Below are 27,028 nucleotides of genomic sequence, written 5' to 3'. Positions count from 1 at the left end.
GGCTTCGAACCTGCGTGATCCTCCTGTCTCCGCCTCCCAAGCGCGGGGATTACAAGCGTGCCCACCACGCCTGGCTCTTAAGCTCTTTTTATATTCTAGATATTAGTCCTCTATCAGAGGAGTAACTGGTAAAGATATTCTTTCATTCTGTAGGTTCTCTCTTTAGACTCTTGCTGGTTTCCTTTGCTGCACAAAAGCTTTTTAATGCCTTCCCATGTATTCTTGTTATAATTTCCTGAGCTTTTGAGGCATTGAGGAAATTTCTACCAGTGCCTATATGCTGAGTGTTGATCATATGCTCTCTTCTAGTAGCAGCAAAGTTTCTGGTTTAATTTCTAGATCTCTGATCCATTTTGAGTTGACACTTGTGTAGGACAAACATCAAGAACATAGACAAATTAAAAAATAGGGTTAAGGGTATAGCTTGGAGGTAAAATGCTTCTAGAGTTCAAACCTCAGCACCACAAAAGCAAAACAAAAATAACCTCCCAGACCAACCAACCAAATGGACAATAGTAAATACTGGCGAGGATGTGAGGACGTAGGAGCTCTTGTACACTGTTGGTGGGGCTGCAAGCCAGCACAGTCGCGATGGAAGTCAGTGTGGGAGTCTCTCAGAAGACTGGGAATGGAACGACCATATAACCCAGTGATAACCTCCGCTGGGCATCTCTTTAAAGGAATTGTAGTCAGAATATTAGAGCGATACATGCAGTCCATGTTTATAGCAACAAGTTCACAGTAGTGAACTTATGGAACCAGTCTATTGTCTGTCTACAGATGAATGGGGCAAGAACTGTGCTATATACACACGGTGGAATTTTACTCAGCCTTCAAGAACAAAATTATGTTATTTGCAGGAAGATGGATGAAACTTGAGAATATTACCCTAAGCTAGCTTACCTAGTCTTAAGCAGATAGTTGTGTTTTCTCTCATATGTGGAAGCTAGATAGAAATTGGGAAACAAGTGTGGCCTAGAGGAGCAGAGACTCCAGAGGAGTCGTGGAGGTGTTAGGAGAGGAGGAAGGGGATAGAGAGGGGAAGAAGGAACCGCTGAAACGGTGCTTTGTACCTGTGTTAAACAGCCAGTGCCCATCCCCAGGACACTGTGGAGGGCGGCTGGGATGGAGCCTGGAGGGAAGCGCCCAGGCGATGCGCGCTCCTGTCCCTTTGTCCTTGGATGTATGACTGTGACCACCAGTGTTTGCTCAAGTAAGCAAATGCTTTAAATGTGTAGTGCTTCCATTCAGCAATTGGTTTTCAAAGTTTGTCTTTGTTAAACTTTTTAGTAATTGATGAGATATTTTGTTGGAAGATAAAAGAATACTAATCCCTTAAACATTTTTGCAGATGAACAAGAAGATGAAGAGGCTATAGTCAACAGGATTTCGTACGTATTCCAAAATTCAGCTATTCTCTTTCCATACCTGAAGTCAAATTCTGAAAAACACTCTGATTTTTGGATAACAGAGGAAAGATCACCTAAAGTATTATGATGCCTTTTTCAATATTAATCCTATCCTTGAAAAGCACATTTAAGGAAATATACAGGATAATTGAGCATTGTTTATCTTCTATGAAAATTTGCTTGTTTTAGGAAATGACAGTTTATCTTAGACAATTTAATGAAGAAAGGGTGTAAGTTTGGAAAAATTGCTGAGTTTAAGAAAGAAAACTCTCAGCTGTTCGAATTGCCTACTGGGAAGACTGTGAGTGTCTTGAAACAGGTAGAAGACAGCTGTGTGGTCAGTGGGCGTCTCCCTGCTGTGGCCAGGGAGCTGGCTCGGCTGTCCTTTAGGTAGAAGACAGCTGTGTGGTCAGTGGGCGTCTCCCTGTTGTGGCCAGGGAGCTGGCTCGGCTGTCCTTTAGGTAGAAGACAGCTGTGTGGTCAGTGGGCGTCTCCCTGCTGTGGCCAGGGAGCTGGCTCGGCTGTCCTTTAGGTAGAAGACAGCTGTGTGGTCAGTGGGCGTCTCCCTGCTGTGGCCAGGGAGCTGGCTCGGCTGTCCTTTAGGTTCCTTACGTACACTGGGACAAATGTCCTTGAATGTTCTCAGGTGTATTATTGGATGGGAAGTAATGAATTCCTTTCTATTAGATTTTTCTTAATTAAAATGTGAAATAACATAGATGTGCCTTTGTGGAAGAGTGTCCATATTCCAGAACTTTTAATTTGATACTTTAAAACTTTTTTGAAATCATTTCAAATTTATTGCCAGGCTAGAAGTTGAATACAAAAGCATCTTCTCGTGGACTGTTGGAGAAGTTGCTGGCCTGCTGCTCCCTTCGCTCCTATGTAATTCCTAATGGTGCGTTCTGCCATCAGCCATTAAGTAACGAGGTTAGCATTGATGCAGGACCACTCAGGCCCTTTCAGACTTACAGTCGTTCCAGTAATGGCCATTATGGCACAGGGTCTGCTTCAGAGCCACAGCTGCGCTCACCGTCGGGTCCGTGCGTCTCCTCGCAGGGAAGCACTTGCTCAGCGCTTCTCAGTGTTCCCGGTCTTGATGCTTTCAGAGGCCACTGGCCAGTCATTTGGATTCATCTGGTGTTTTTCATGGTTACAATCGGATTATGCATCTTTGCTGAGGGGAGAAGGGGAGTAAAGAGGAAGAGAAGGAGAAAGCGGTGAGACACAGGCAGGCACACACGTTCACAAGGTGGAATCGTTTTCAGCCATTAAAGGGGGGAAGAACCCGTAGATGTTGCTTTATGAATGAACCTTGAAGGCACGTGCCAAGCAAAAGAAGCCAGACACAAAAGGTCACAGAGCACGAGACTCCGTCTCTGAGGAGTGTGCCGGGCAGCAAGGCCGTTAGAAGGCAGCGGTGCTGTGTGAGGTGAGAGCAGAGCGGAGCAAGGGCTGCCTGGGCGCGACAGCACAGTGTGCGGTGCGGAAACGTCTCAGGCCTGAAAGAGGAGGTGGTGGTTGCATAACATTATGAGTGGTTTAAGTGCTCTGGGTTGTTCACAGTTACGTGTAAATCTCATATAATACAAAATTCACGTCAATAAAAGAAGTTTCACTAGTAAGTGACTTGAATAAGCCTGATATGGCTCTACCTGAATGATGAACATAAACGGAGCCTGCCTTGCTAGAGTTGGCAATTTGAGTTATTTTAAAGGCCCTTAGGGAAGTTGCAAGAAAACAAAACGACTGTAACTTTACCATGGAATTTTTGTTCTATTATGGGCTTAAAACAGGCACAAAACTTGGTATTGTAAATATATAGGGTTAAGAGGTCTTAGTTTTATTCTTAGTACTGTGACATTTGTGAAAATTCTCAAGTGAATCATGTCTTTTCGTCTGAATTATTGCTCCTGTACAAGCAATAGTTGACTCATCTCCAGAAAGCGATCACAAGTCACAGACTGGATGAGGTGGCCAGTCCTTGTACGTGGACTCCTCTAGGTGTGCAGGACAAGTGAGGCGCCTCTCCTCTCCTCTTGGTCTGCGTACCACTTCTGGTGGCAAATCTACTTCACTGCACCTAGAGATCGCTAGTTATAAACAGCAAGGAGCATGTTGTCGTGAAAGTTGGCTGTGAGGACGCTGCAGTGTCCTGTTGCCTAGTAAAGCGCAGAAGCCTCCCTGGCCTCTCCTGCGGGCACCGGCACAACACAGTGCAGCCGGCCGGCCGAGGGCAGGGCTTCCAGTCGCCCGCTTCTTGTCTCTGTCCGTCCTGTCATGGTGGCCTGCACTGTGCCCTGGTCCCCAGGGTGAATGGGCTTGTGGTCACAGCAGGGCCAGAGGGTCTCCTAGAGGGAGGGCCCAGAGAGGGCCACCTTGCCCTCGCCTGCTCCTTGTCTCTACTCTCGCTGTCTTTCACTGTGGTTGAATGAGTGAGGACGGAAGTTAGGCTGTTACCAGTTCAGATTCTGCCCTCAGAGTCAACTAGGACCAAGAAGAGATTGAGGAACAACATTTTTCTCCAGGCTGAGTGTGGGGGCACACGCTTGTAACCCCAGCATTCGGGAGGCTGAGACAGGAGGATCGTGGTTTGTGGACAGCTTCGGCTACTTAGGTCCTCTGTAACTCAGTGAGACCCGGTTTCAAAAAAAAGAATAAAAACCAGGGCAGGGGGTGTAGCTCAGAGGTTGAATGCCCTGGGTTCCATCCCCAGATCCACAAAATAAAATAAAGTAAAATAAAATAAAATAAAAAATTTTTCCAAATGTAAAACAGCCCCACCTACTTTGTAGTAGGTCTTGACATGGCTTAAATAACGTATGGATAAAAGTAGTCATGGCAGGTGCTTGACTTCTCCACTCCTCTAGCCCTCTTACCTCGCCTCACCTTCTCTCTCTGAAGACATCTGGGGCAAGGGGACTGGATAGGAAGAAGGTGAACAGGGTTAGGCCAGGAGGGGCGAGCGCCGCACTCCTTCCTCTGAGCATCGCGGGGGGTGGGCACCGCCTTTTGGCCGGCTCCCCTCAGGTCTCCTTGGCCTCCTTGAGTCCTTTTAGACCCACCTGTGGTTCCCTAACATGCCTTCAGGTGACTGTTTCTCTTTACTCATGCCCTTCAATTAACTCTCTGCCCTTCAGAGCCCAAAAGTGCATTTTCTGAAAACTGTTCTCAGGTAGATATTTGATTTGTTTTGAGTTAAAGTAGATGGAATGCCACATTGGTGTTTCTGCCTTTGAGGATGGCTTTGTGAGTCTCAGCATGAGGAGGGTGTCCATCCTGGGGGAGACCTGATTGGGTGTTGGGGGCCTATAGGGGGATGGCACCCACGTAGCCTGGCCTTGCCAGGGCAGGAGGATTCCATGAGGAGGATGTCAGCTCTGTGCGGAAGAAAGGATCTGTGTGTACTTGTCTTATGGGGCTGGGGCCAGTGTGATGGGAGGCAGATTCCTTGTGGTGGTAGGGAGGCTTCATTCATGAAAGGTAATGGGGACCAAGCACAGTGGGGAGGGAAAAGGGAAAACCATAGTTGCTGGGTTGGAATTGGAGTACCCGTGTGGATTCCTGGGTCCCAGCGTCTAGGGAGGTAGAGAATGAATTAGTACATGTGCACCTGTGTGCGTGCAATCCCACCAGTCTGCCTGGAAGCACTTCTTCCCAGTAACAGATTTTCACATCTAAATACAGTTTCTACTAAGCCGAACCAGGACTTCTTAGAGAAAAGGTTGCTTGTTGGGCTTGGGTAGGGAAGGGCCCCGGCTCATTGTGTGTGGCTTAGTGTGTGGAGTCCAGTGAGTGCGTAAACAATGAGGGGCATGTTGAAAGGAAAGAGTTCTTCAAGGTTCTCCTACCAAATCGCAGGAATTCAAGTATCAAAGTAAGTGAAGGCTCCCAACCCACTCAGTATGGTAGAGCAACCTGAGTTCATACTGGTGACCAGTGACGGGTTCAGAGCTCGGCAAGAACAGGACATTTTCCTAGTTTCAAACTTACCTTTCCACAAAATACTTAAATGAGAGAGTAACTTCAGAGCTTTGGAGGTTTTGTTGAGAAAGTTACTGCCTGTGCCTATATGTTGTAGTGACGAGCCTATGCTCTCCTCTACTAACTTCACAGTCTCCAGTCTAATTTCTAAGTCTTTGATCCATCTCGAGTTGATTCCTGTGCATGGTGAGATATAGGGGTTTAGTTCCATCTTTCTACAAATGGATAGCCAGTTCTCCCAGCACCATTTGTTGAAAAGGCTGTCTTTTCTCCAGCGTATGAGTTTGGCCCCTTTGTCAAAGATTAATTGACTGTAGGTGTGTGGATTTGTTTCTGTATCTTCTATTCTGTTCCACTGGTCAGTGTACCTGTTATTGTGCCAGTACCATGCTGTTTTTACTACTATTGGTCTATAGTATAGTTTGAAGTCTGGGATTGTGATGCCTCCTGCGTGATTCTTGTTGCTGAGAATTACTTTGGCTATTCTGGGTCTTTTCTTTCTCCATATAAAGTTCATGATTGATTTTTCTAGGTCTGTGAAGAATGTAGTTGGTATTTTGATGGGAATTGCATTGAATCTATAAATCATTTTTGGCAGAATGGCCATTTTGATGACATTTATTCTGCCTATCCACGAGCACGGGAGGTCTTTCCATCTTCCAAGGTCTTCTTCAATTTCTTTCTTTAATATTTTATAGTTTTTGTTGTAGAGGTCTTTTACATCTTGGGTTAGGGTTATTCCTAGGTATTTTATTGGTTTTGAGGTTATAGTGAATGGAATTGATTGTTTTATTTCTTTCATTGTGGATTCATTGTTGGTATAAAGAAAAGCCTCTGATTTCTTTAGGTTGATTTTGTATCCTGCAATTTTGCTGAATTTGTTAATTAACTCCAGAAGTCTTTTGGTTGAGTTCCAAAGCTCAGGAATTAAAGAAAGAATCAACAAGTGGGATAGCATCAAACTAAAAAGTTTCTTCTCATCAAAGGAAATTATCAAGAACCTAAAGAGGAAGCCTACAGAATGGGAGAAGATATTTACCAGTCACCACTCCGATAGGGGGCTAATATCCAGAATATACAAAGAGCTCAAAAGACTCTGCACTAGCAAAACAAACAACCCAATCAAGAAATGGGCAACTGAAATGAATAGACACTTTACAAAAGAGGAGATACAAATGGCCAATAGATTCACGAAAAGATGTTCTTCATCGTTAGCCATCAGGGAGATGCAAATCAAAACTACATACACTGAGATTCCATCTAACCCCAGTCAGATTGGCAAGCATAAAGAAATCAAACAATAATAAATGCTGGCGAGGATGTGGGGAAAGAGGAACTCTTTTACATTGTTGGTGGGAGTGCAAACTAGTTCAGCCACTATGGAGATCTGTGTGGAGATTCCTTAGAAAACTGGGAATAGATCCACCATACGATCCAGCTTTACCACTCCTGGGTATTTTTCCAAAGGGGTTGAAAACAGAGAACTACAACAACATATGCATACCTGTGTTCATAGCAGCACAATTTGTAATAGCCAAAATTTGGAAACAACCTAGGCCCCCATCAACAGATGAATGGTTTGTAAAGTTATGGGAAATACACACAATGGAATTCTATTCAGCTATAAAGAAGAACAAAATCACGTCATTTTTAAGAAGATGGAAAGGGCTGGAAAGCATTATGTTAAGTGAGATCAGCCAAACACAGAAAGAGAAGGGACATATGTTTCCTCTAATATGCCCAAACGAGTGAGCATTGGGGATACCAGAGGGACTCCAGATAACGGAAGGGAAATCTCAGCAAAGTTTGAATGGAAAACTAAGAGAGGAAGGAGGCTGAACTTGACTCTTGAGCGGCTATTTCCAAATAGGTATAAAAGTACAAATATAGCAAGGTTAGCCTGGGCATTAAGTATGGGGAGGGGGGAAGGGAAACGAGGGGGGGGAGAGGGCACCAAATACAGATTAAATGTATAACATTTACTTTCAACAAAATAAATTAAAAAAAAAAGAGTAACTTCAGAGTGGAGGGCCCAGTGGATCCCATCTTGTACCAGCGACCAGAGAGAACAGGGCCAACAGAGGGCCAGACAACAATTCCCAGCCACCAGTCAGCCTGCAGAGAGAAGCTGAAACCACGCTTGTGTGACAACCTGCCTGCTGGACACGCCAAACTCCGTGGGACTGAGGCTAGGTCCTCCTTCCCCCTCCAACTTGCTCTGACTGCAGCCTTCTGACTCTCAACCATCAACCCCTCCCAGCTCAGGAGTGCGCTCTCTCACTTTCTGTCTGTTCTCTCTCTCTCTCTCTCCTCTCCTCTCCTCTCCTCTCTCCCTCCCTCCCTCCCTCCCTCCCTCCCTCCCTCCCTCCCTCCCTCCCATTTTACTGTTTTACTGTCTTCACTGCTACCATGCTGCCCCCCCCATCATCTCTGTGACTTCAGTAGCCTTTTTTTTTTTTTTTTTTTTTTTTGCAGGTTTGGGGATGGAACCCCAGGGGCATTTTACCTCCGAGTGACATCCCCTGCCCTATTTTTTATTCTTTATTTTTTTAAAATAAATTTTTATTGGTGCATTGTAGTCATACATCTCAATGGGATAAAAAAAAAAAACTTGTGGAGATATACATGTACACATCACCCAATCAGCCCCTACCCAATCTCTAACCCCTTCCCTCCCCCTCCCTCTACCCATGCTTGGCTTCCTGACTGACTTTGATATGTTTAAGTCCATCATGTGCTTTAGAGAGTTTCCCTTCTCCTCCCTCTTATCCCCTCAGATATGTCACCCTCATTGCTCCTCTAGAGGGTCCCTTCTTCATCTAGAGTTCCTCCTGTTACCCATTTCTCCCTAATATTTTGCACATTAAGAAAAGCATCTGATTTCTTATTTTTTTGTGACATTTCATTGTAAATGCCATAATTTTGTTCTCCCTTATGGCTGAGCAAAATTCCATTGTGTACATATCCCATAGTTATGAAATCTACGCATCCGTTGAAGGACATCTTGGCTGGTTCTATATTTTGGCAATGGTGGACTGTGCAACTATGCACATGGTTGTCCATGCATTAGTTTGGTATTTTGGTTTTCGTTCTTTTTGTTAGATACCCAGAGGTGGTATTGCTGGATCATAGGGTAAGTTCGTTTTCCTCCTTCTGAGGATCTTCTATACTGTTCTCCAAAGTGGTTGAACCAACTTGCTATCCCACCAACAATGTATTAGAGCTTCTATTTCTCCATACTTACTCACACTTACTGAAAACCTGAAAGCTAGAGGGTAAGTAACTTTGACAGGATGATCCACTCACAAACAATTATTATTTTTATTATTTATTTATTTATTTATTTTTATTGGTGCATTATATTCATACATCATATTGGGGTAAAAAACTTGTGTGTAGAGACATGCACACATTACTGATTTAACCCCTACACAATTCCCACCCCATTCCCTCCCCATCCCTCCCTCCCTTGCTCGGCTTAGTGGTTGACTTTTATATGTTTAAGTACATTGTGTGTTTTAGAGATTTTCCTCTTCCCCCCTCCTTTCTCCTCCTTTAGGTTGTCTTGTTTGCTCCTCTATAGGATTTCCTTTTTCAAGAGTTCCTCCTATGACCCAATTCTCCCTAACTCTCACATACTAGGGAAAGCATCTGATTTCTTATTTTTTGTGACTAATCTCACTTAGCATAATGTCCTCCAGTTCCACCCATTTCCCTGAAAATGATGTAATTGAGGTTTTTTTTGATGGCTGAGTAAAATTCCATTGTGTACATATCCCACAGTTTTGTAATCCATTCATCTGTTGATGGACACCTTGGCTGGTTCCATAGTTTGGCTATGGTGAATTGTGCAGCTATGAACATAGACACACATGCATTAGTTTGGTAGTTTGGTTTCTTTTCTTTTGGGTAGATACCCAGAAGTGGTATTGCTGGATCAAATTGTAGATTTGTTCCCATTCTTCTGAGGATTCTCCATACTGTGTTCCAAAGTGGTTGCACTAATTTGCAATCCCACCAACAATGTCTTAGAGTTCCCACTTCTCCACATCCTCACCAGCATCTGTTGTTGTTTGTGTTTTGAATGATTGCCATTCTAGTTGGAGTTAGGTGAAATCTTAGGGTACTTTTGATTTGCATCTCTCTGATTGCCAGTGATGTTGAGCATTTTTTCATGCATTTATTGGCCATTTGAATTTCTTCTTTTGTGAAGTGTCTATTTAGTTCATTTGCCCATTTTGTTACTGGATGCTTTGTTTTCTTAGTGTTGAATTTCTTGAGTTCTCTGTATATTCTAGATATTAGTCCTCTAGCGGAGGGGTAGGTGGCAAAAATCTTCTCCCATTCTGTTGGCTCTTGATTGAAGTTCTTCACAGTTTCCTTTGCTGAACAGAAGCTCTTCAGTTTCATGCAATCCCATGTATTGATTCTCCTTTTAATTTGTTGTGCCTTTGGGGTCTTGTTGAGAAAGTGTTTATCTGTGCCTATGTGTTGCAGTGTTGGACCTATGCCCTCTTCAAGGAGCTTCAAGGTCTCTGGTTTGATTTCCAAGTCTTCGATCCATCTTGAGTTGACTTTTGTGCAGGGTGAGAAAGTGGTATTAATTTCCAATTTACTGCATATGGTTAACCAGTTTTGCCAGCACCATTTGTTGAAGAGACTGTCTTTTTTCCAGTGTATGTTTTTGGCCCCTTTGTCAAAAATCAATTGGCTGAAAGTGTGTGGACTTGTTTCTGGGTCTTCTATTCTACTCCATTGGTCTATGTATCTGTTTTTTTTTTTTTTTTGCCAGTACCATGCTGTTTTTATTGCAATGGCTTTGTAGTATAGTTAAAGTCAGGTATTGTGATTCCTGCAGCATGGTTTTTGTTGCTGAGAACTATCTTGGCTATTCTGGGCTTTTTGTTATTCCAGATAAATTTAAGAACTGATTTTTCTATGTCTGTGAGAAATGATCTTGGTAGTTTAATGAGCATTGCATTAAATCTGTAGATCACTTTTGGAAGGATGGCCATTTTATGCTATTTATTCTGCCAATCCATGAACATGGAAGATCTTTCTATCTTCCAAGATCTTCCTCGATTTCTTTTTTCAGTGTTTTATAATTTTCTTTGTAGAGATCTTTTACCTCCTTGGTCAAATTTATTCCTAAGTATTTTATTTTTTTGTGGGAGATCCTGAGTGGAAGTGTTTTCTGAATTTCTTTTTCAGTGGATTTATGGTTTGTGTACAGGAAAGCTTCTGATTTTTTTAAGATTGATTTTGTATCCAGATACTTTGCTGAATTTGTTGATCAGTTCTATAAGCCTTTTTTTGAGTTTATTGGGTTTTCTAAATATAGTATCATGTCATCTGCAAATAGTGAAAGTTTGAATTCTTCTTTTCCTATTTGTACTCCTTTGATTTCCTTTTCTTGCCTTATTGCTCTGGCTAGGGTCTCTAGTACTATATTGAAGAGAAGTGGTGATCATGGACATCCTTGTCTCGTTCCTGTTTTTAGGGGGAATTGTTGAAGTTTTCCCCCATTTAATATGATGTTGGCGGTGGGCTTATTGTAGATTTCCTTAATAATGTTGAGATATGTTCCTTCTATTCCAATTCTCTGCAGTGTTTTTATCATAAATGGATGTTGAATTTTATCAAATGCTTTTTCAGCGTCTATTGAAATGATCATGTGATCTTTGTTTTTGATTCTGTTTATATGATGAATTACATGAATTGATTTTTGTATATTGAACCAGCCTTGCATCCCTGGGATGAGCCCTACCTGGTCATGGTGTATGATTTTCTTGATGTGGTTTTGAATGCGTGTTGCTAGTTTTTTGTTTAATAGTTTTGCATCCAAATTCATTAGAGATATAGGCCTGTAGTTTTCCTTCCTTGAACTGTCTTTATTCAGTTTGGGTATTAGTGTGATGTTGGCTTCATAGAATGTATTTGGAAGAGTCCCAGTTTTTTCTATTTCGTGAAATAGTTTGAGTAGTATTGGGGTTAGTTCTTCTATAAAGGTTTTATAAAATTCACTTGGGAAACCATCTGGTCCTGGGCTTTTCTTTGATGGTAAGCTCTTTATTGCTGTTTCAATCTCTTTGATTGTTATTGGTTGGTTTAAGTGTTCTATATCTTCTTGACTCAGCTTAGGGAGGTTGTATTTATCTAGAAAGTAGTCAGTTTCCTCCAGATTTTCCATTTTGTTGGAGTATAGTTTTTCAAAGTAATCTCTGATAATCCTCTGGATTTTTATACTGTCAGTAGTAATTTTTCCTTTTTCATCTCTTATCTTCATAATTTGGGTTGATTCTCTTTTTTTAGTTAGGTTGGCTAGTGGTTTATCTATCTTGTTAATTTTTTCAAGAAACCATCTTTTGGTTTTGTTGATTTTCTTTATTGTTTTTTTATTCTCTATTTTGTTAATTTCTGCTCTAATTTTAATAATTTCCTGTCTTCTGCTGGCTTTGGGGTTCAATTGTTCCTGCTTTTCAAGGGCTTTGAGGTGTGTCATTAGGTTATTTATTTGAAGATTTTCTGTGTTTCTTATGTGAGCACTCAGTGCTATAAATTTTCCTCTTAATACTGCCTTCAAAGTGTCCCAGAGGTTTTGATATGTTGTATCTTTATTTTCATTTGTTTCTAGAAATTTCTTGATTTCACCTCTTAAATCTTCTATGATCCATTCTTCATTCAGAAGTGTGGTGTTCAGTCTCCACATGTTTATGTTGTTTCTCTGGGTCTTCTTATAATTGATTTCTAGTTTCATTCCATTATGGTCTGAAATGACACAGGGAAGTATGTAACATTTTTTAAATTTGCTAGTGCTCATTTTGTGTCCCAGAATGTGATCTATTTTGGAGAAGGCTCTGTGAGCAGCTGAGAAAAATGTAAACTCTGCTGTAGTTGGGTGAAATATTCTGTATGTGTCCAACAGATCCATTTGATTAATGGTGTTCTTTAGTTCTGAGGCATCTTTACTGACCCTTTGTGTGGAAGATCAGTCTAGTATTGTGAGAGGTGTGTTGAAGTCTCCCAGTATTATTGTGTTGGGATTTATGTGTGACTTCATGTCACAAAGAGTTTGATTTATGAAAGTAGCTGCACCTATGTTTGGGGCATAGATGTTGATTATTGTTATTTCCTCTTGCTAGATTATTCCTTTTACCAGTAAAATATGACCTTCTTTGTCTCTTCTAATAAGTTTGAGTTTGAAGTGTAACTTGTCTGATATCATAGTTGCTACTCCTGCTTGTCTTCGAGTTCCATTGTCATGGATTACCTTGTTCCAGCCCTTAACCTTGAGTTTGTTCCTATCTGTACTTGTAAGGTGTGTTTCTTGTAAGCAGCAGATGGATGGATTCTGGTTTTTAATCCATTTTGCCACTTTCTGTCTTTTTATTGGGGAGTTGAGGCCGTTTACATTCAGTGTGATTATAGAGAGATAATTTTTAATTCCTACCATGTTAAGATTTTATTTCTGTTTGAGATACTGTTTATTCTTCTTTGCTTAGTTGTCTGCTGGATGGGAAATCTTGTTTCTTTGGTTCTGGCCTGTATTACCTATTTCTTCTTTGTGGTTAATCTCCTTGAGTATTTTTTCTAGTGCTGGTTTTGAAGACATAAATTCCTTCAGTTTCTGTTTGTCATGGAAGCTTCTTATTTCCCCATCTAATTTGATAGATAGTTTTGCTGGGTAGGAAATTTTTGGCTGGAAGTTGTTTTCTTTCAGAGTTTGGAATATGTTACTCCAAGCCCTTCTGGCTCTCATGACTTGGTTTGGGAAGTCTGGAGTGATTCTAATTGGTTTGCCTCTGAATGTCACTTGGCCTTTTGTTTTTGTTGCCTTTAAGATTCTCTGCTTGGCTTCCACATTAGTCATTTTGACAATTATGTGGTGTCGGGATCCTCTTCTCTGTTCCTGTCTAAAGGGGGTTCTATAAGTTTCCTGGACCTGTGTATCAACCTCTTGCTCTATGTTTGGAAAATTTTCTGCTATTATTTCCTTGAAAAGATTGTTAATCCCTTTGGTTTCACCTTCTTTTCCCTCCTCTATTCCAGTTATTCTTAGGTTAGCTCTCTTAAAATGGGCCCATATTTCTTCAATGTCAGATTTCTGCTGTCGGATTTTTTTTCTAAATTAGAAACTATGCGTTTGTTTTTGGAGTGATCATCTTCTAGAAGTGAGATTCTATTCTCCATGTGGTCTAATTGGTTGTTTATACTTTGAATTGAGGCCTTTATTTCAATGATTGCATCCTTTATCTCTTTTTGACTCTCTCTGAATTCTTTTCAAAAGTCCTCTATTATTTCTAAAGTTATTTTCCTGATTTGATCTTCTAGAGATCTCTGAATTTCTGTCTTATCAGGTTCTGATGTTGTGGGGTGTGTGCATTCATTGCTCCATTGTTATTCCTCTTTCCCATGGTTTCAGAAGTTTGTGCCTTCTCTGGGTTCTTCCCTGGGTCACTACGACTTCACTTAGGGTGCTCTGGATCTTGAGTCTGTGCTATCTCAGTCACCACTACTCCTTTACTGGGTTGTATCGCAAAGTCTCAGACCCAGGGAGTCAATGGAGGCTGCTTGAGACCATGGGGGTGGGTGCCAGGCTTGGCATTCTACCGCAGGGAGTCGTGACTATGGTGTGATACCTGTGCCACCACCACTCCCCCACTGTGTTGGTCTGCAAAAGTCTCAGACCCAGGAAGACTATCTGCACAAGTCCCTGGGAATGCAGTACTGGGATTTTTCCTCTAGGGGCCACAATTTGACTCACGTTTGTTGAGTGCGCTGATGGAGCTATAGTGGACTCAGTGAATTCGCTACTTCTGCTGCTGCTGTCAATATGGCACCACTGTCACGACTTCGGCCTCGAGGCTGGAGTATTTCTTCTCTGGTTTTGAGCTCCGCTCTGAGTCCCTGCATGGTGTGCTCAGCTCGCTGTCTTTCCCTCCTCTCTGGAGCCTGGTGGGTTGTTGAGTGCGTTGGTCTGAAGCCGTCCGGTGAACTCGCCGCTGAGGTGACAGTAAGGTGCTGCTGCTGCGTCCTCAGCTGTGAGGCCAGCATATCTCCTGTCAGATTCTGAGCTGCGTCCTGAGTCCCCCTCCTCTCTGGAGCCTAGTGGGTTGTTGTTGGAGCCATCTGGTGAACTCACCGCTGCTGCTGTCAGTACGGCGCTGCTGCCGTGTCCTCGGTCCTGAATCCTGTACCTCCTGTCAGGTTCTGAGCTCCGTTCTGAGTCCCCCACTTTTCTGGAGCCTGGTGCTGCAGGAAAGATGGCGTCCATGCGGCTCCGCGCCGCGTCTCTAGCCACAGCACTGCAGGCTGGTTTCTTTCTGGTGTCCCGTCTTTCCAGCTCTCTTTTTCTCTGTCCCTTGTATTGACAGTTTTTGTTTCTCCGTTGATGGTGTTTTCTGGCTATGAGAGGTGCTGATCTTGTGGTAATAGAGATCGATTGTTAGCGGGACTCGTAAGCCCCACTTTTCTCTATTGCCATCTTCCCGGAACTTGCAAAACAATTATTTTTAAATAGAGGTCACTTGGATCTGGAAATCTGCTGAGAGATTAGGTGAGGTAGCTGCAGCTTCTAGTGCTTCCTGGACACACAGTTGAAGAAACCCTCTGGTCCTTTGCTGTGGAGCAGGCCCCAGTTCCAGGCCTGCCACATGGCAGGCTCTGGGCCCAGCCCTGCTGGCTCCAGACCCAGCCTCACCCCGTGGCAGGTTCCAGGCCCAGCCTCGCTGGCTTCAGACCTGGCGGGCTCTGGTTCCTCTCACTGTGGACAGGACGTTTACAGAGGTCCCCATTTTTCCATATATGTATTTATATTAGGAGAAAACAGCACATGTCGTTTGCAGAGGCTGAGAGCCCAGTGCCCTAGCAGCAGTGGATTTTATCTCCCCACTGAAAGTGGCTCACAGCTTCACCATGGAGAGCAGGATCTGCTGCTCCCAGTACAGCACAGAGGAGCGCAGGGACCATGAGCTGAGGTCTCCTGGTACCCCCAGGCAGCCAATCAGCCTGGCAATACGGGCGGGGCTTCCTCTGACTTGCCCCAGACATTTTTCTTACATGTATATTCTCTAGAATTCCTGCACATGTGTGGCAAAAGCAGTCTACTTTTGGGGAGATATTTTCAAAAATTCAAGGTGGTTTGGATTGGATACGTTTGCCTCTTCGGAATACTGGCCACTGCCGCTACCACCATCTTGGTTTGTCTCTGCAAAACTTTTTCTTACATAGTATGTTGTTCAGAGTTCCTGAGCATGTGTGGCAGGAATGGTCTGCTTTTGGAGAGGTTTTTCAAAATTTCAAGGTGGATTTGGTTGATCTGTCTGCCTCTCCTGAATACTGGCCGCCGCCACCTTCTTGGTCTCTAGAGTATGTTGTTAAGTTTTCCTGTGCATGGGAGGCAGAAGCCGTCTGCTTTCTGATCTCTTCTGGGATATCCCTCCAAAATCACTTTTCTTGCAGTGGCAGGCGCCGCATTGCAGTCTTGCCTCTAATTCCGCCATTTTCCACTCTCTCTCCTATATTTCAGATAGGAAGTGATGACTGGAAATGTTTCTGTGTGTTGTTCCAATCAGCTATTAAATCAAAATCTTTTGTCCAGGGTTTCTTAGAGGGATGCATGTCCTATTTGGCCGCTGCTAACTGTCACCTCTGTGGCTGTGGTCGCCGCTGCAGCTGCAACTGCAGCCACTGCCATCTTTCTCCCGCTTCAGTATTTTTTAATAAAAGAAAATAGTATGTGTCTTTTGCAGGAGTTGGGAGCCCAATTACATAGTAGCAATGTGTTTTATCTCCCCACCAAGAGCCGAGGCCCACAGCTTCACCACAGAGAGCGGGTTCTGCTGCTTTGAGCTCACCCAGCCCCAGCACTGTGCAAAGGAGTGTGGTGGCCCTTGGCTTCCGGGACGTACAGCGCCAGACGATCCGACTATGCGTCGCTCCATCTGACGTGGCCCAAACATTTTTCTTACGTAGTATGTTGTCCAGAATTTCTGAGCACATGGGGCAGGTGCAGTCCACTTTCGAGGAGATTTCCTCAAAAGTTCAGGGTGGATTAAAATAAATCTACCTGCCTCTTCCTGATACTGGCTGCTTTACCACTGCCATCTTGGCCCTCATCCCGAGCATTTTTCTTACATAGTATGTTGTCTAGAATTCCGGAGCATGTGGGGGCAGCAGCAGCCATTTTTGGGGGAGATTTCTCCAACAGTTCAAGGCAGGTTGGATTGGTTTTATCTAGCTCTTCCGAATACCGGCTGCCACAGTTGCTGCCATCTCCACTATCTTGGTCCGTCTCTTCTTTATATTTTAGTTAGGAAGGCATGGTTATAAATGTCTCCATATATTGTCCCAATCAGATATTAAACCAAAATCTGATGTCCGGGGTTTCTCAGAGGAATACCTGTCCTATTTGGCTGCTGCCAGCTATTGTTGCTGCGGCCGTGGTCACCACTACAACTGTGGCCGCCGCCATCTTCCAAAAAGTTATCTTTATTCTTTATTTTGAAACAGGGTCTCACTGAGTTGCAGAGGACCTCACTAAGTAGCTGAGGCTGGCTGCGAACCACAATCCTCCGGTCTCAGCCTCCTGAATGCTGGGATTACAAGTGTGTGCCACTATGCCCGGCTTTATTCTTTATTTTGAAACAACAGGGTCTCACTAAGTTGCGGAGTGCCTCACTAAATAGCTGAGGCTGTACCTGAACTGTGATCCTTGGGTCTCAGCCTTCCGAATGCTGGGATTACAAGTATGCACCTGGCTGAAGCCTTTTTTTTGTGTGTGTGTGTGTGTGTGGTACTGGGGTTGGAACCCAGGGACTTTTCTACCTCTGGACTATACTCCCAGACCTATTTTGTATTTTATTTGGAAACAGGGTCTCACTAAGTTGCTGAGAGCCTCACTAAGTAGCTGAGGCTAGTTTCGAACCTGTGTGATCCTCCTGTCTTAGCCTCCCAAATGTGGGGATTACAAGCGTGCACCACCACGCCCGGCATTGAAACCTTGGTTTTTAATGAAGCTACATCCAGAGGTGGGGCTCTTGGGGAGAGATTGGACCATGAGGACTCAAACCCAATCAGTGGGCTAATCCATTTGATGGAGTGGTGATTGGCATGGGCCATGAGAGGAGGTGGAAACTGCAGGCAGGAGTGAAGGACGTAGGTACGGGGAGGGAGTGCACCTTGGGGCTGTCTCCTGTCCCTGGTCCCTTCTCTGCTGCTCTCTCTGCTTCCCTAGCCCTGAGCTGAGCAGCTGTCCTCCCCCACACCCTTTCTCCATGATGTTCTGCTTCCCTCTAGGTCCTGATGGAGTATTACAGCCGTTGAAGGTGGTCTTACTGCTTTAACTCATCATGGCTTTGCAAAGACTTGGCCCTAAGAGTTGGAGACTCTGGCTGTCCTCAACTAGCTATATTCTGCAGCGTGTGCAGATTCTCCCCGCCCACGGGGAGGAAGAGGCCTGCTTTGCTGCTTGGATTAGGGAGATGGTCACAGGTGCCAGCTGTGCACAAAGGCACTTACCTTGCTGCCACCGCAGTCACAGAAGATCACTATTCTGAAGATGGAAATATTTTATTCTCCATTTCAGAAGGTGACATTTCTAAAACTGTTCTTCAGTTCTGAAAAGGTACTTTTCTATAGTTATATAAGCAACAACTCTGATATACTTTTTAAACTTGTGGCCTTATTTTGAGGATCCTCTAATGGCTTTTAAGTCCATTACATGAGGTTTTTATGAATAGCTCTTCTTAGAGCTACTCAAGGGCAGCAGGGATGACTTTCTGATCTTTTTGCTATCTCTAGGCCAATCACAACAACTAAAGTACAATAGGTTCTAACAGTGTTTGTTGAAAAAAGGCATGTGGTTATGTTGATCATACTTAAGAGTTCTGTGTCATCTATGGCTTACACACTGGATCTGTTTGCCCATCAGCTGATTCCATTTGCCAGATCACTGGTTCTAGTGTTTAGCTTAATAACTGTGTTGGACCAGGCATGATGGGCATACCTGTAATCCTAGTACTAGGGAGGAGTACAGGTTCATGGTCAGCCTCAGCAACCTAGTGAGGCCCTCTGCAACTTGGTGAGACCTATTTCAAAATTAAAAAATGGGGCTGGGTGTAGCTCAGAAGTAAATGCCCTGTGGCTCATTCCTTAGTACCATGGGGGGTGGGGGTGGTGAGAAAAGAAAGGAAAAGAAAATGTTGGCCTTCATTGCCAGTATGTGGTCAGAGTAAGAAGAGAGGGGAGCTAATTTTACTGAGTGAAGTTGAGGACTGCTTCCCAGAGCAAATTGGAGGTCTGTCTGGAAATTCACGCAGGAGTTTGCCAGGCAGAGTATGTGGAGTGAACCTTAGGGAGAGACCAGCCTGGGCAGAGGTGTGGAGGCCCACAGTCCAGGAAACGCAGAGGGCCGGAAGAGCTGGGTGTGTGCTCCAGTGTGTCCCGTGCAGGCTGGGGTGCTTGCGGCAGAATGACATCCTGACACAGGGGCGGCTGCTGGGCCCACCCCACGGAGAGGGCTCGTCCAGAGCTCGCTCAGGACCTGGCTTGTCCTTGGCGGGACTGTGAGCTCCACACAGACGAAATGTTTCCCTTCACAGGCACTTTCAGCTTTTGGGTAGGAATACACTTCTGTTGGTTGCCACAAGATGGCATTGGCCTCAAACTTACTTTAGTCTGTATTTGGGGCATTTCGTAGGAATATTTTTTCTTTTTCCTATAAGTTCTGGTGTTACTTTACCTTCTTTCAGTGTTAACTTCAGTGAAATTGGTTTAGGACTCTATCTGGAATGTTGGTGAAGTTTTCCTTGCCATTTTATTATTTTAGTTAGTTGAGAAATGTATTCTGAGGAGGTGAAAGCCCCTTATATTCTGCTCTCCTCCTCATTTGTAGGCTTGCTAACATCTGCTAATTGCTCCCAGTGATGGGATTTCCACGCCGTACGCTGCTGTTTAAATCTCTTCTTTCCTGATTGTGTATCTGCCCCCCCCCTTTCCTTTTTTCGATGGTACTAGGGATTGAATCCAGGGACATTTTTCCTCCAAGCTACACTCCTAGCCTTTTTTATTTTTGTTTTTGAAGCAGGGTCTTTCTGCACTGCTGAGAGTCTCACTACTTTGCTGAGACTGTCCTTGAACCTGCAATCCTCCTGTCTTAGCCTCCCGAGTGCTGGGATCACGAGCATGCACCACCACGCCTGGCCGAAGTGGTATAGCAAACGTCGTCTAATGATACAGTCTTGTCTACTAGTTCCCTACTATTTACTACTATAATTTATTTAGCCATTACTCATTTAATAGCTACCTAGGCAATAGCTTTTTTCCTTTGAAATAACCATTTTATTTATTTCTTTACATTTAATTTTTTGTGTGTGTGGTACCAAAGATGGAACCCCAGGGGCATCATACCTGTGAGCTACCCCCCCAGCCCTATTTTTTAGTCTTTTAATTTTGAAACAGAGTATCACTGAGTTGTGAAGGGCTTCCTAAGTAGCTGAGGCTATCCACAAACTGGAATCCTCTTGTCTCTGCCTCTCAAATGCTGGGATTACAAGCATGCACCACCACAGCTGGCTAAGGTTTTTTGTAAGTAAAAATGTATTAAGTAGATATCTACATATACTATTGTTTATATTTTGGTAGAATAATGACTTGTTTTAGTATCCTGTTCATCATTTTTTTTTATTAACATCTACTAATTGTACCTAATAATGGGGTTTGTTGAGATCAGAGTGACTAGAATTTTTCTCTCTTGTCATGAAATAACCATTTTAAATTAATTTTCATACTGTTTTCACAAGTATTTTTTCACCTGAAACAGTTGTTACATTGCTCTTAGCATACATCATCAAAGTTGTTAATTAGATGCAATTGTGAAGCCACGCATGGTGGCGTATGCCTGTCATCTTAGTACTTGGGAGGCTGAGACAGGAGGATCGCAGATTCACAGCCAGCTTCAGCAACCTAGTAAGCCTCCACAACTTAAGTGAGACTGTTTCAAAATAAAATAGGACTGGGGGTGTAGGTCAGAGGTAGAATGCCCCTGGGTTCAGTTCCTAGTGCAACACACACACACACACACACACACACACACACACACAGTTTAATTGTTAAATAAACACTTACTTTTAAAAGAGGAACAGAACTGTTATTGTAAAATGTGTGAGGTGTTCTATTTTTGGTGTTTGGTAATTTGTTTATCTAGTTTAACCCCCAGGATCAAATGTGTATCAGTCATCTTCCAACTACATACATTTAGTGAAATTCTTTCTTTTAATGGTACTGGGGATTGAACCCAGAGGCGTTCTACTGAGCTTCCTCTCCAGCCCAATTTTTAAATTTTTTTATTTGGAAATAGGGTCTCACTAAGTTGCTGATGGCCACAGTAAGTTCCCAGGGGTAGCCTTGAACCTGCAGTCTTCTTGTCTCAGCCTCCAAGCACTGGGATTTAGGTGTGCACCTGTAATTCCTAGAGTTTGCATTCTTTCGGTGTTCTGTACTCACTGCGTCTTCAGGTCACCAGTGACAGTGACTCTCTCTTCCAGGTTGTTTCTGAGCACCTTCACGCTGGCCGTGTCAGCTGGGGCTGTTCTGCTCTTACCGTTCTCCATAATCAGCAATGAAATCCTGCTCTCCTTCCCTCAGAACTACTATATTCAGTGGCTAAATGGCTCCTTAATTCATGGTTAGTATATATTGTTTAATATAATTGCAGTTATATTTTATTTTTTTACTACACTTAGTTTTAGATTTTCCTTTTCTTCCTGTTCCTCATAATTTGAAATTTTCTACAGCAAAACATTGGGGCCATTAATAAATAAGAATATGTCACTTGGTATTATTCTTTTTTATTTGTGAAGGCTTTTCTTTCTTTTTATTCTTACTCAAAAAGCAGTTTTTGCTGGGCCTGGTGGAGCCTGTCCATAGTCCTAGTCCTTGGGAGGCTGAGATAGGAGGATTGTAGATTTAAAGCCAGCACGCAGTAATTTAGTAAGAACCTGTTTGAAAATAAAACATCAAGAGGACTAGAGGTATAGCCTGAATATAGAATGCCCCTGGGTTCAACCCTCATGCCAGGAAAAAAACAGAAGTGGAGTTTTTATACTTGTTCTGATTTGGTGGTCGCTAAATATTTAGAAAGAGCCCTTTGGCTCTCCTGGCCCTGTCAGCAGATCTCAGCCCCCACTGAAGGCCTGGGAAACAGAGGGTCAGAGTCTCATTTGCTGTCCATTTATCTCCTTAGTCATTTCGGGTAGGGAAATATAAATGTGGGAAATTCAGCTCTGTCAAGTACAGGCGTAACGGGTTTAAAGCTAATGACAGACTGTGGGTACACAGACACATCGCTGTGAAGCGAAGAGGACGGACACGCCCCCTCTGGCTCAGCCACACTGCTAACAGACTTCTGGAAAACCACATTTTATATGGCCTCAGTGTCCCTTGGACATAGTTAGAATAAACAAAATCTACCCTGCAGGCTTGTTTTCAGGAGTACTTTCTAATGTGCAATACCTTTCTCTCTCTCTCCTTTTTTTTGGTCATATATTATTTTTATTTTTATTTTTTTATTTTATTTTTTTTTGCTGGTACTGGGGTTCCTGGAAGCCCTTCTACCTCTGGGCTACACTCCCAGACCTATTTTTACATTTTCATTTTTGGAAACAGGGTCTCCTAAGCCAGCGCGCGCGGCTGGCTTCGAACCTGCGCGATCCTCCTGTCTCTGCCTCCCAAGCGCGGGGATTACAAGCGTGCGCCACCACGCCCGGCTTGGTCATATATTATTTTTAAACAGGGACTTTACCAATCAGAGGGGAGGGGATGGGGGAGGATGGAATCTTTTTAAAACTCATGAGGTGTGTAAACAGTTATATCAAAGATAATCATCAATTGAGCATGGGATCGAGGGGGGAGGGAATGGGATGGGGATTGGATGAGGGCTTATTGGATGATATGTGCTTGTATATCCACTCAAGTCTTGTATTCTAAAGTGATGTATGATTACAAAAAATAATAATAAATAATTGCCACAAAAGAAATAAATAAACAGGGTCTTTCTAAATTGCCGAGGCTGGCTGCAGACCTTTGGTTCTCCTGCCTCAGCTTCTTGGGTCCTGGATTACAGGGGTGCACCACTGTGCCGGGCTCTCAAACACCGATTTCTTAATAGGCACTATAGATTATTTGGGCTGTGAGGGGTTTTCCTTCTGTATATTCTTTCTGAAGTGTATTATTTTTTTAGCATATTAATTTAGTGTGTGTACAGTGAACTATTTTCTCTCCTAGAGAATGCTGGCACAATTCTTCTATAATTATCTGTTAGAATTGATTCTCACTCTTAGAGATTTTGATATCTTTCTTGCTCATGCTGCCTTTATCTCCCCATTTTATTACTGTTAATTTTTTTCCTAGTTACTGTATGTGTTATTTGCGCTTATGTATTAGTGTCATTAGTTATTGGTATTATTAGTGTTAATGGTTATTTTGTTTTGGATATGTACTTTGACAGTTATGTGGTGGGTTAGGTACATTCTTTTTGAAAACCAGAGGCAAGTAACAAAATTAGGACATCTTATTTTCAGATGTTTTTATATGGATCCAGTCCCCCACCCCGCCATCCTAATGATGAGTCATGTTTCAATTAGTGAAGATAGTCTTTTTATGAAACAGTGTGTTGAGAAGAGTCAGTGAGTTATTGCTGTGTCTTTGAATTCCTTCATGCTGGGTTTCTGATAACTTTTTTACTAAAGAAACTTCTTTGTAGTTAATGGTAAAATAGCCTACTTTAATAATACTTAGCTAATTTTGTCATTTGACCTAGAAAAAATGTATAGAGGGAGCTGGGTGTGGTGGCGCATAACTGTAATCCTAGCATTTGGGAGGCTGAAACTGGAGGATCACAGTTTGCAGCCAGCCTCAGCTACTAAGTGAGGCCCTTTGCAACTCAGTGAGACCCTGAGACCCTGTTTCAAAATAAAGAATAAAAAAAATCGGCTGGGTGTGTAGCTCAGAGGTAGAATGCCCCTGGGTTACATCCCCAGTAACACACACACACACACACACACACACACACACACACACACACACACACACAAAAGTATAGAGGTAGCTTCATGAAGCCTGTAGTATAGAGGTAGCTTCATGAAGCCTGTAGTAGAGGTCTTTGAATTTGGAAGTACAAGCCGACATAGACTATTGGAGTGACTTGCCTGACGTAGTGTCGTTCTGACTACTGTGGTTGCAGGAAAAGCTTTTGCTTCCTGAGACTGGTGTGACTTCTCCTTAATTTGCTCCTTAATGTCGCCCAGCAGCACGCACTGCCTTTTGTTGTGACCACAGACTCAGCAACATGGAGTGCTAGTATCTGTAAAGTCTGCCAGCTTCATGAATGGAAATTAGTTTCTCTTATTACAGTTCTAATTAAAAAAAATTTTAGTTACGTAGGACATTTAATTTATAAAAGACATACATTCATTACATACATGATTTGTTTTATGTCTTTTGCTTTTATACTTTATTGTTATTGTTTTTTTTTTTTGGTACTGGGGATTTAACGCAGGGGTATTCTACCTCCAAGCAGTACCCCCATCCCTTTTTATTTTTTATTTTTATTTTCTTTTGCGGTACTGGGGATGGAATCCATAGCATTCTATCTTGGAGCTACACCCCCAGCCCTATTTTTTATTCCTTATTTTGAAACAGGGGCTCACTGAGTTGCGGAGAGACCTCACTAAGTAGCTGAGGCTGTTGATGAACTGCGATTCTCCTGTCTCAGCCTCCCGAATGCTGGGATTACAAGTGTGCGCCACCACGCCCGGCTTTTATTTTTTATTTTGAAGCAGGTTCTTGCTAGTTTGCTGAACGTGTTGCATAGTTGTCGAAGCTGGCTGTGAACCTGTGGTCCTCCTGTCTCAGCCTCCAAGTACTGGGATTACAGGCATGTACCACCATGCCTGGCTTCTACTTTTTATATTGAATTCTGTGATCTCTTTACATGTAAAACCATTAGCTTTTTGTATAACTTAAGTATGTTTTTCTGGTTGCTATTTTGCTTTTGAATTTTATTTTCTCTTTTGACTTCCAGAATTTTTATATTTTTATGTTTTTAGTCTCTTTCTTTCTTTGGTTTCTCTAATTGTTTTGTATTTAGGAGATCCTTTCCCATCTTGAGATTTGATAAATATGTTTCCTTTTCTTCTTAATGGTTTTGTTTACACTTAACTGTTCATTCCATCTGAGGTTTACATAGACCTTTTCTCTAACCTCTTCCCAAAGTTAACTCATTGACACAGTACCATCTTTTTTTTTTTTTTTTTTTTTTTTGTGGTACTAAGGATGGAACCCAGGGGCATTTGACCTCTGAGCTATACCCCCAGCCCTATTTTTATTCTTTACTTTGAAACAGGGTCTCACTGAGTTGCAAAGGGCTTCACTATGAGTCTCAGGTTAGCCATGAGCTGCGATCCTCCGGTCTCAGCCTCCCAAATGCTGGGATTACAAGCGTGCACCACCATGCCTGGTTCCAGTACCATCATCTGAGTATTTCTTCTTTACTCTTTTTTTATGACATATTTTTGATTCATTAAGTTATTACATAAGGGTCTATTTCTGGGCTCAGGTACACAGGTTTTAGAGTCAGATTTGGGTTTGAATTTCAGCTTTGTATTTTGCTAGCAGCAACTCTGAGTAAACTAAGTCTCAGTCTTTTACCTATAAAATGAACACAACAAAGTCTAGTTGATAGAGTTTTTATATGGGGCAAACAGAATATGTATACAGTATAAAGAGCCTGCCTCATGTAATGTCTAGTCCAGAGTAAGAAGAAAAAAGCATAGGTCTTATTTCTTGTTCTTTCCCACTGGTTGGTCTGTCTATTCCTATGCCAATGCTATATTTCTTTAAAGATTACAGTTTTATAATATTTATTAACATATTATGAAGGTTTTCATAGGTAAGGTATACATTTTGTTTCTATTGCTTACAACCTGGAGACATGATTTAGAAACTTGTTTTTAAATTGTTGCTTATTATAAACAAGGTACTATTACATATATATATATATATGTATATATATGTATATATATTTAAAGAAATACATATCTGATATGGAAATTTGGAAAGCAAAAATCATAGGAGGCGGATTGAGCCCTTGGCAATGGCCTTAGCCAGCTTGGTTATAACACCAACGACTTGGGAAGCTGAAGCAGAAAAGTTCCAGGCCAGCCTGAGCACCTTTGTGAATATATATATATATATTTATTTATTTATTTATTTTTGTGTGTGTGGTACTTGGTATTGAACCTGGAGGCATTCTACTCTCAAGCTACACAGCCTCATTGTATTATTATTTTGAACAGGGTCTCACTAAGTTGTGAGGGCAGCTGTGAACCTGCTATCCTCCTGTTTCAGCCTCTCACATACTGGGATTACAGGTGTGGACCAGAAAGGCCTAGTAAAATGAAATTTAAAAAGTGCTGGGGATGTTGCTCAGTGTTGGAGTACTTGCCTAGCATGTGTGAGGTCTTAGGTTCCATCCCCAATACTACCAAAAACGAAAGAAAAGAAAACAACAGGGGACTTCCGGGAAGATGGTGACCGAGAAAAGCGGCGTTTATGAGTCCTGCTAAAACTCGATCTCTGTTGCCACAAAATCAGCACTTTTCATAGCCAGAAAACACCATCAGCAGAGAAATAAAAAATGTAAACACAAGGGACAGAGAAAAAGAAGACTCGAAGAACAACCAGAGACCAGAAAAGAAACCAGCCCGCATTGCGGAGCCGCACCAGCGCCATCATGCCTCACAGCACCAGGCTCCAGAGAGGAAAGGTAAACAAGGAGCTGAAGTGAGCAGCTGCGGATCATTCAGGTGTAATTCAACAGTTCTTTCAGCGCAAAGAACATCTAAAACTCCCAGTGGCCAAGCTCATCACACCTCCAGGGACTCAGAACGGAGCTCAAAACCAGAAAAGAAATACGCCAGCCTCACGGCCGAGGGTGTGGTAGCGGTGCCATATTGCCAGCAGTGGGGACATGGCGACAGCTCCAGATCAGTGTGCACAATACCTGTAAGTGAAATTGTGGCCCCTACAGGAGAAATCCCAGCACTGCACCCCCCAGGGACTTGCAAAGCTTTGATAATCTCCCTGGGTCTGAGATTTTGCAGTCCAAACCAGAGAAGGAGTAGTGGTGGCAAAGATACCACATCCCAGTCACAGCTCCCCATGGGAAAACACCCAGCTTGGCATCCCCACAGTCTTGCGCTGCTTCAGTTAACTCCCTGGGTCTGAGACTTTGCGATGCAACCCAGTAAAGGAGTAGTGGTGACTGAGATACCACAAACTCGAGATCCAGAGCACCTTAAGTGAAGTCGTGGTGACCCAAGGGAAGAACCCAGAGAAGGCACAAACTTCTGAAATCATGGGAAAGAGGAATAACAATGGAGCAGTGAACACTCACAACCCCATAATATCAGAACCTGATAACACAGAAATTTAGAGATCTCCAGAAGATCAAATCAGGAATATAACTGTAGATAATAATACAGGACCTTCAAAAAGAATTTAGAGAGAGTCTAAAAGGAATAAAGGATGCAATCATTGAAGTAAAGGCATCAATTCAAACTATAAAAAATCAATTA

General features: G+C 42.8%; 1 protein-coding gene across 3 annotated transcripts in view; it reads left to right on the top strand.

Annotated features, from left to right (window-relative positions):
* LMBR1 (limb development membrane protein 1) overlaps positions 1-27,028 on the top strand; it is a gene marked incomplete at both ends in the record, with an annotated part of 138,912 nt that overhangs the window by 26,877 nt on the left and 85,007 nt on the right. For all 3 annotated transcript variants that reach the window (XM_080701133.1, XM_080701132.1, XM_080701131.1), the window contains 2 exons: positions 1,352-1,391; positions 20,939-21,078. In XM_080701133.1, the coding sequence (XP_080557259.1) occupies positions 1,352-1,391; positions 20,939-21,078 (180 nt within the window). The remainder of the gene's footprint in view (positions 1-1,351; positions 1,392-20,938; positions 21,079-27,028) is intronic.

This window comes from Muscardinus avellanarius, assembly GCF_963383645.1.
Source record: "Muscardinus avellanarius genome assembly, chromosome: 9".
Lineage (NCBI taxonomy): Eukaryota > Metazoa > Chordata > Mammalia > Rodentia > Gliridae > Muscardinus > Muscardinus avellanarius.
This window is presented reverse-complemented; position numbering and strand designations above follow the sequence as displayed.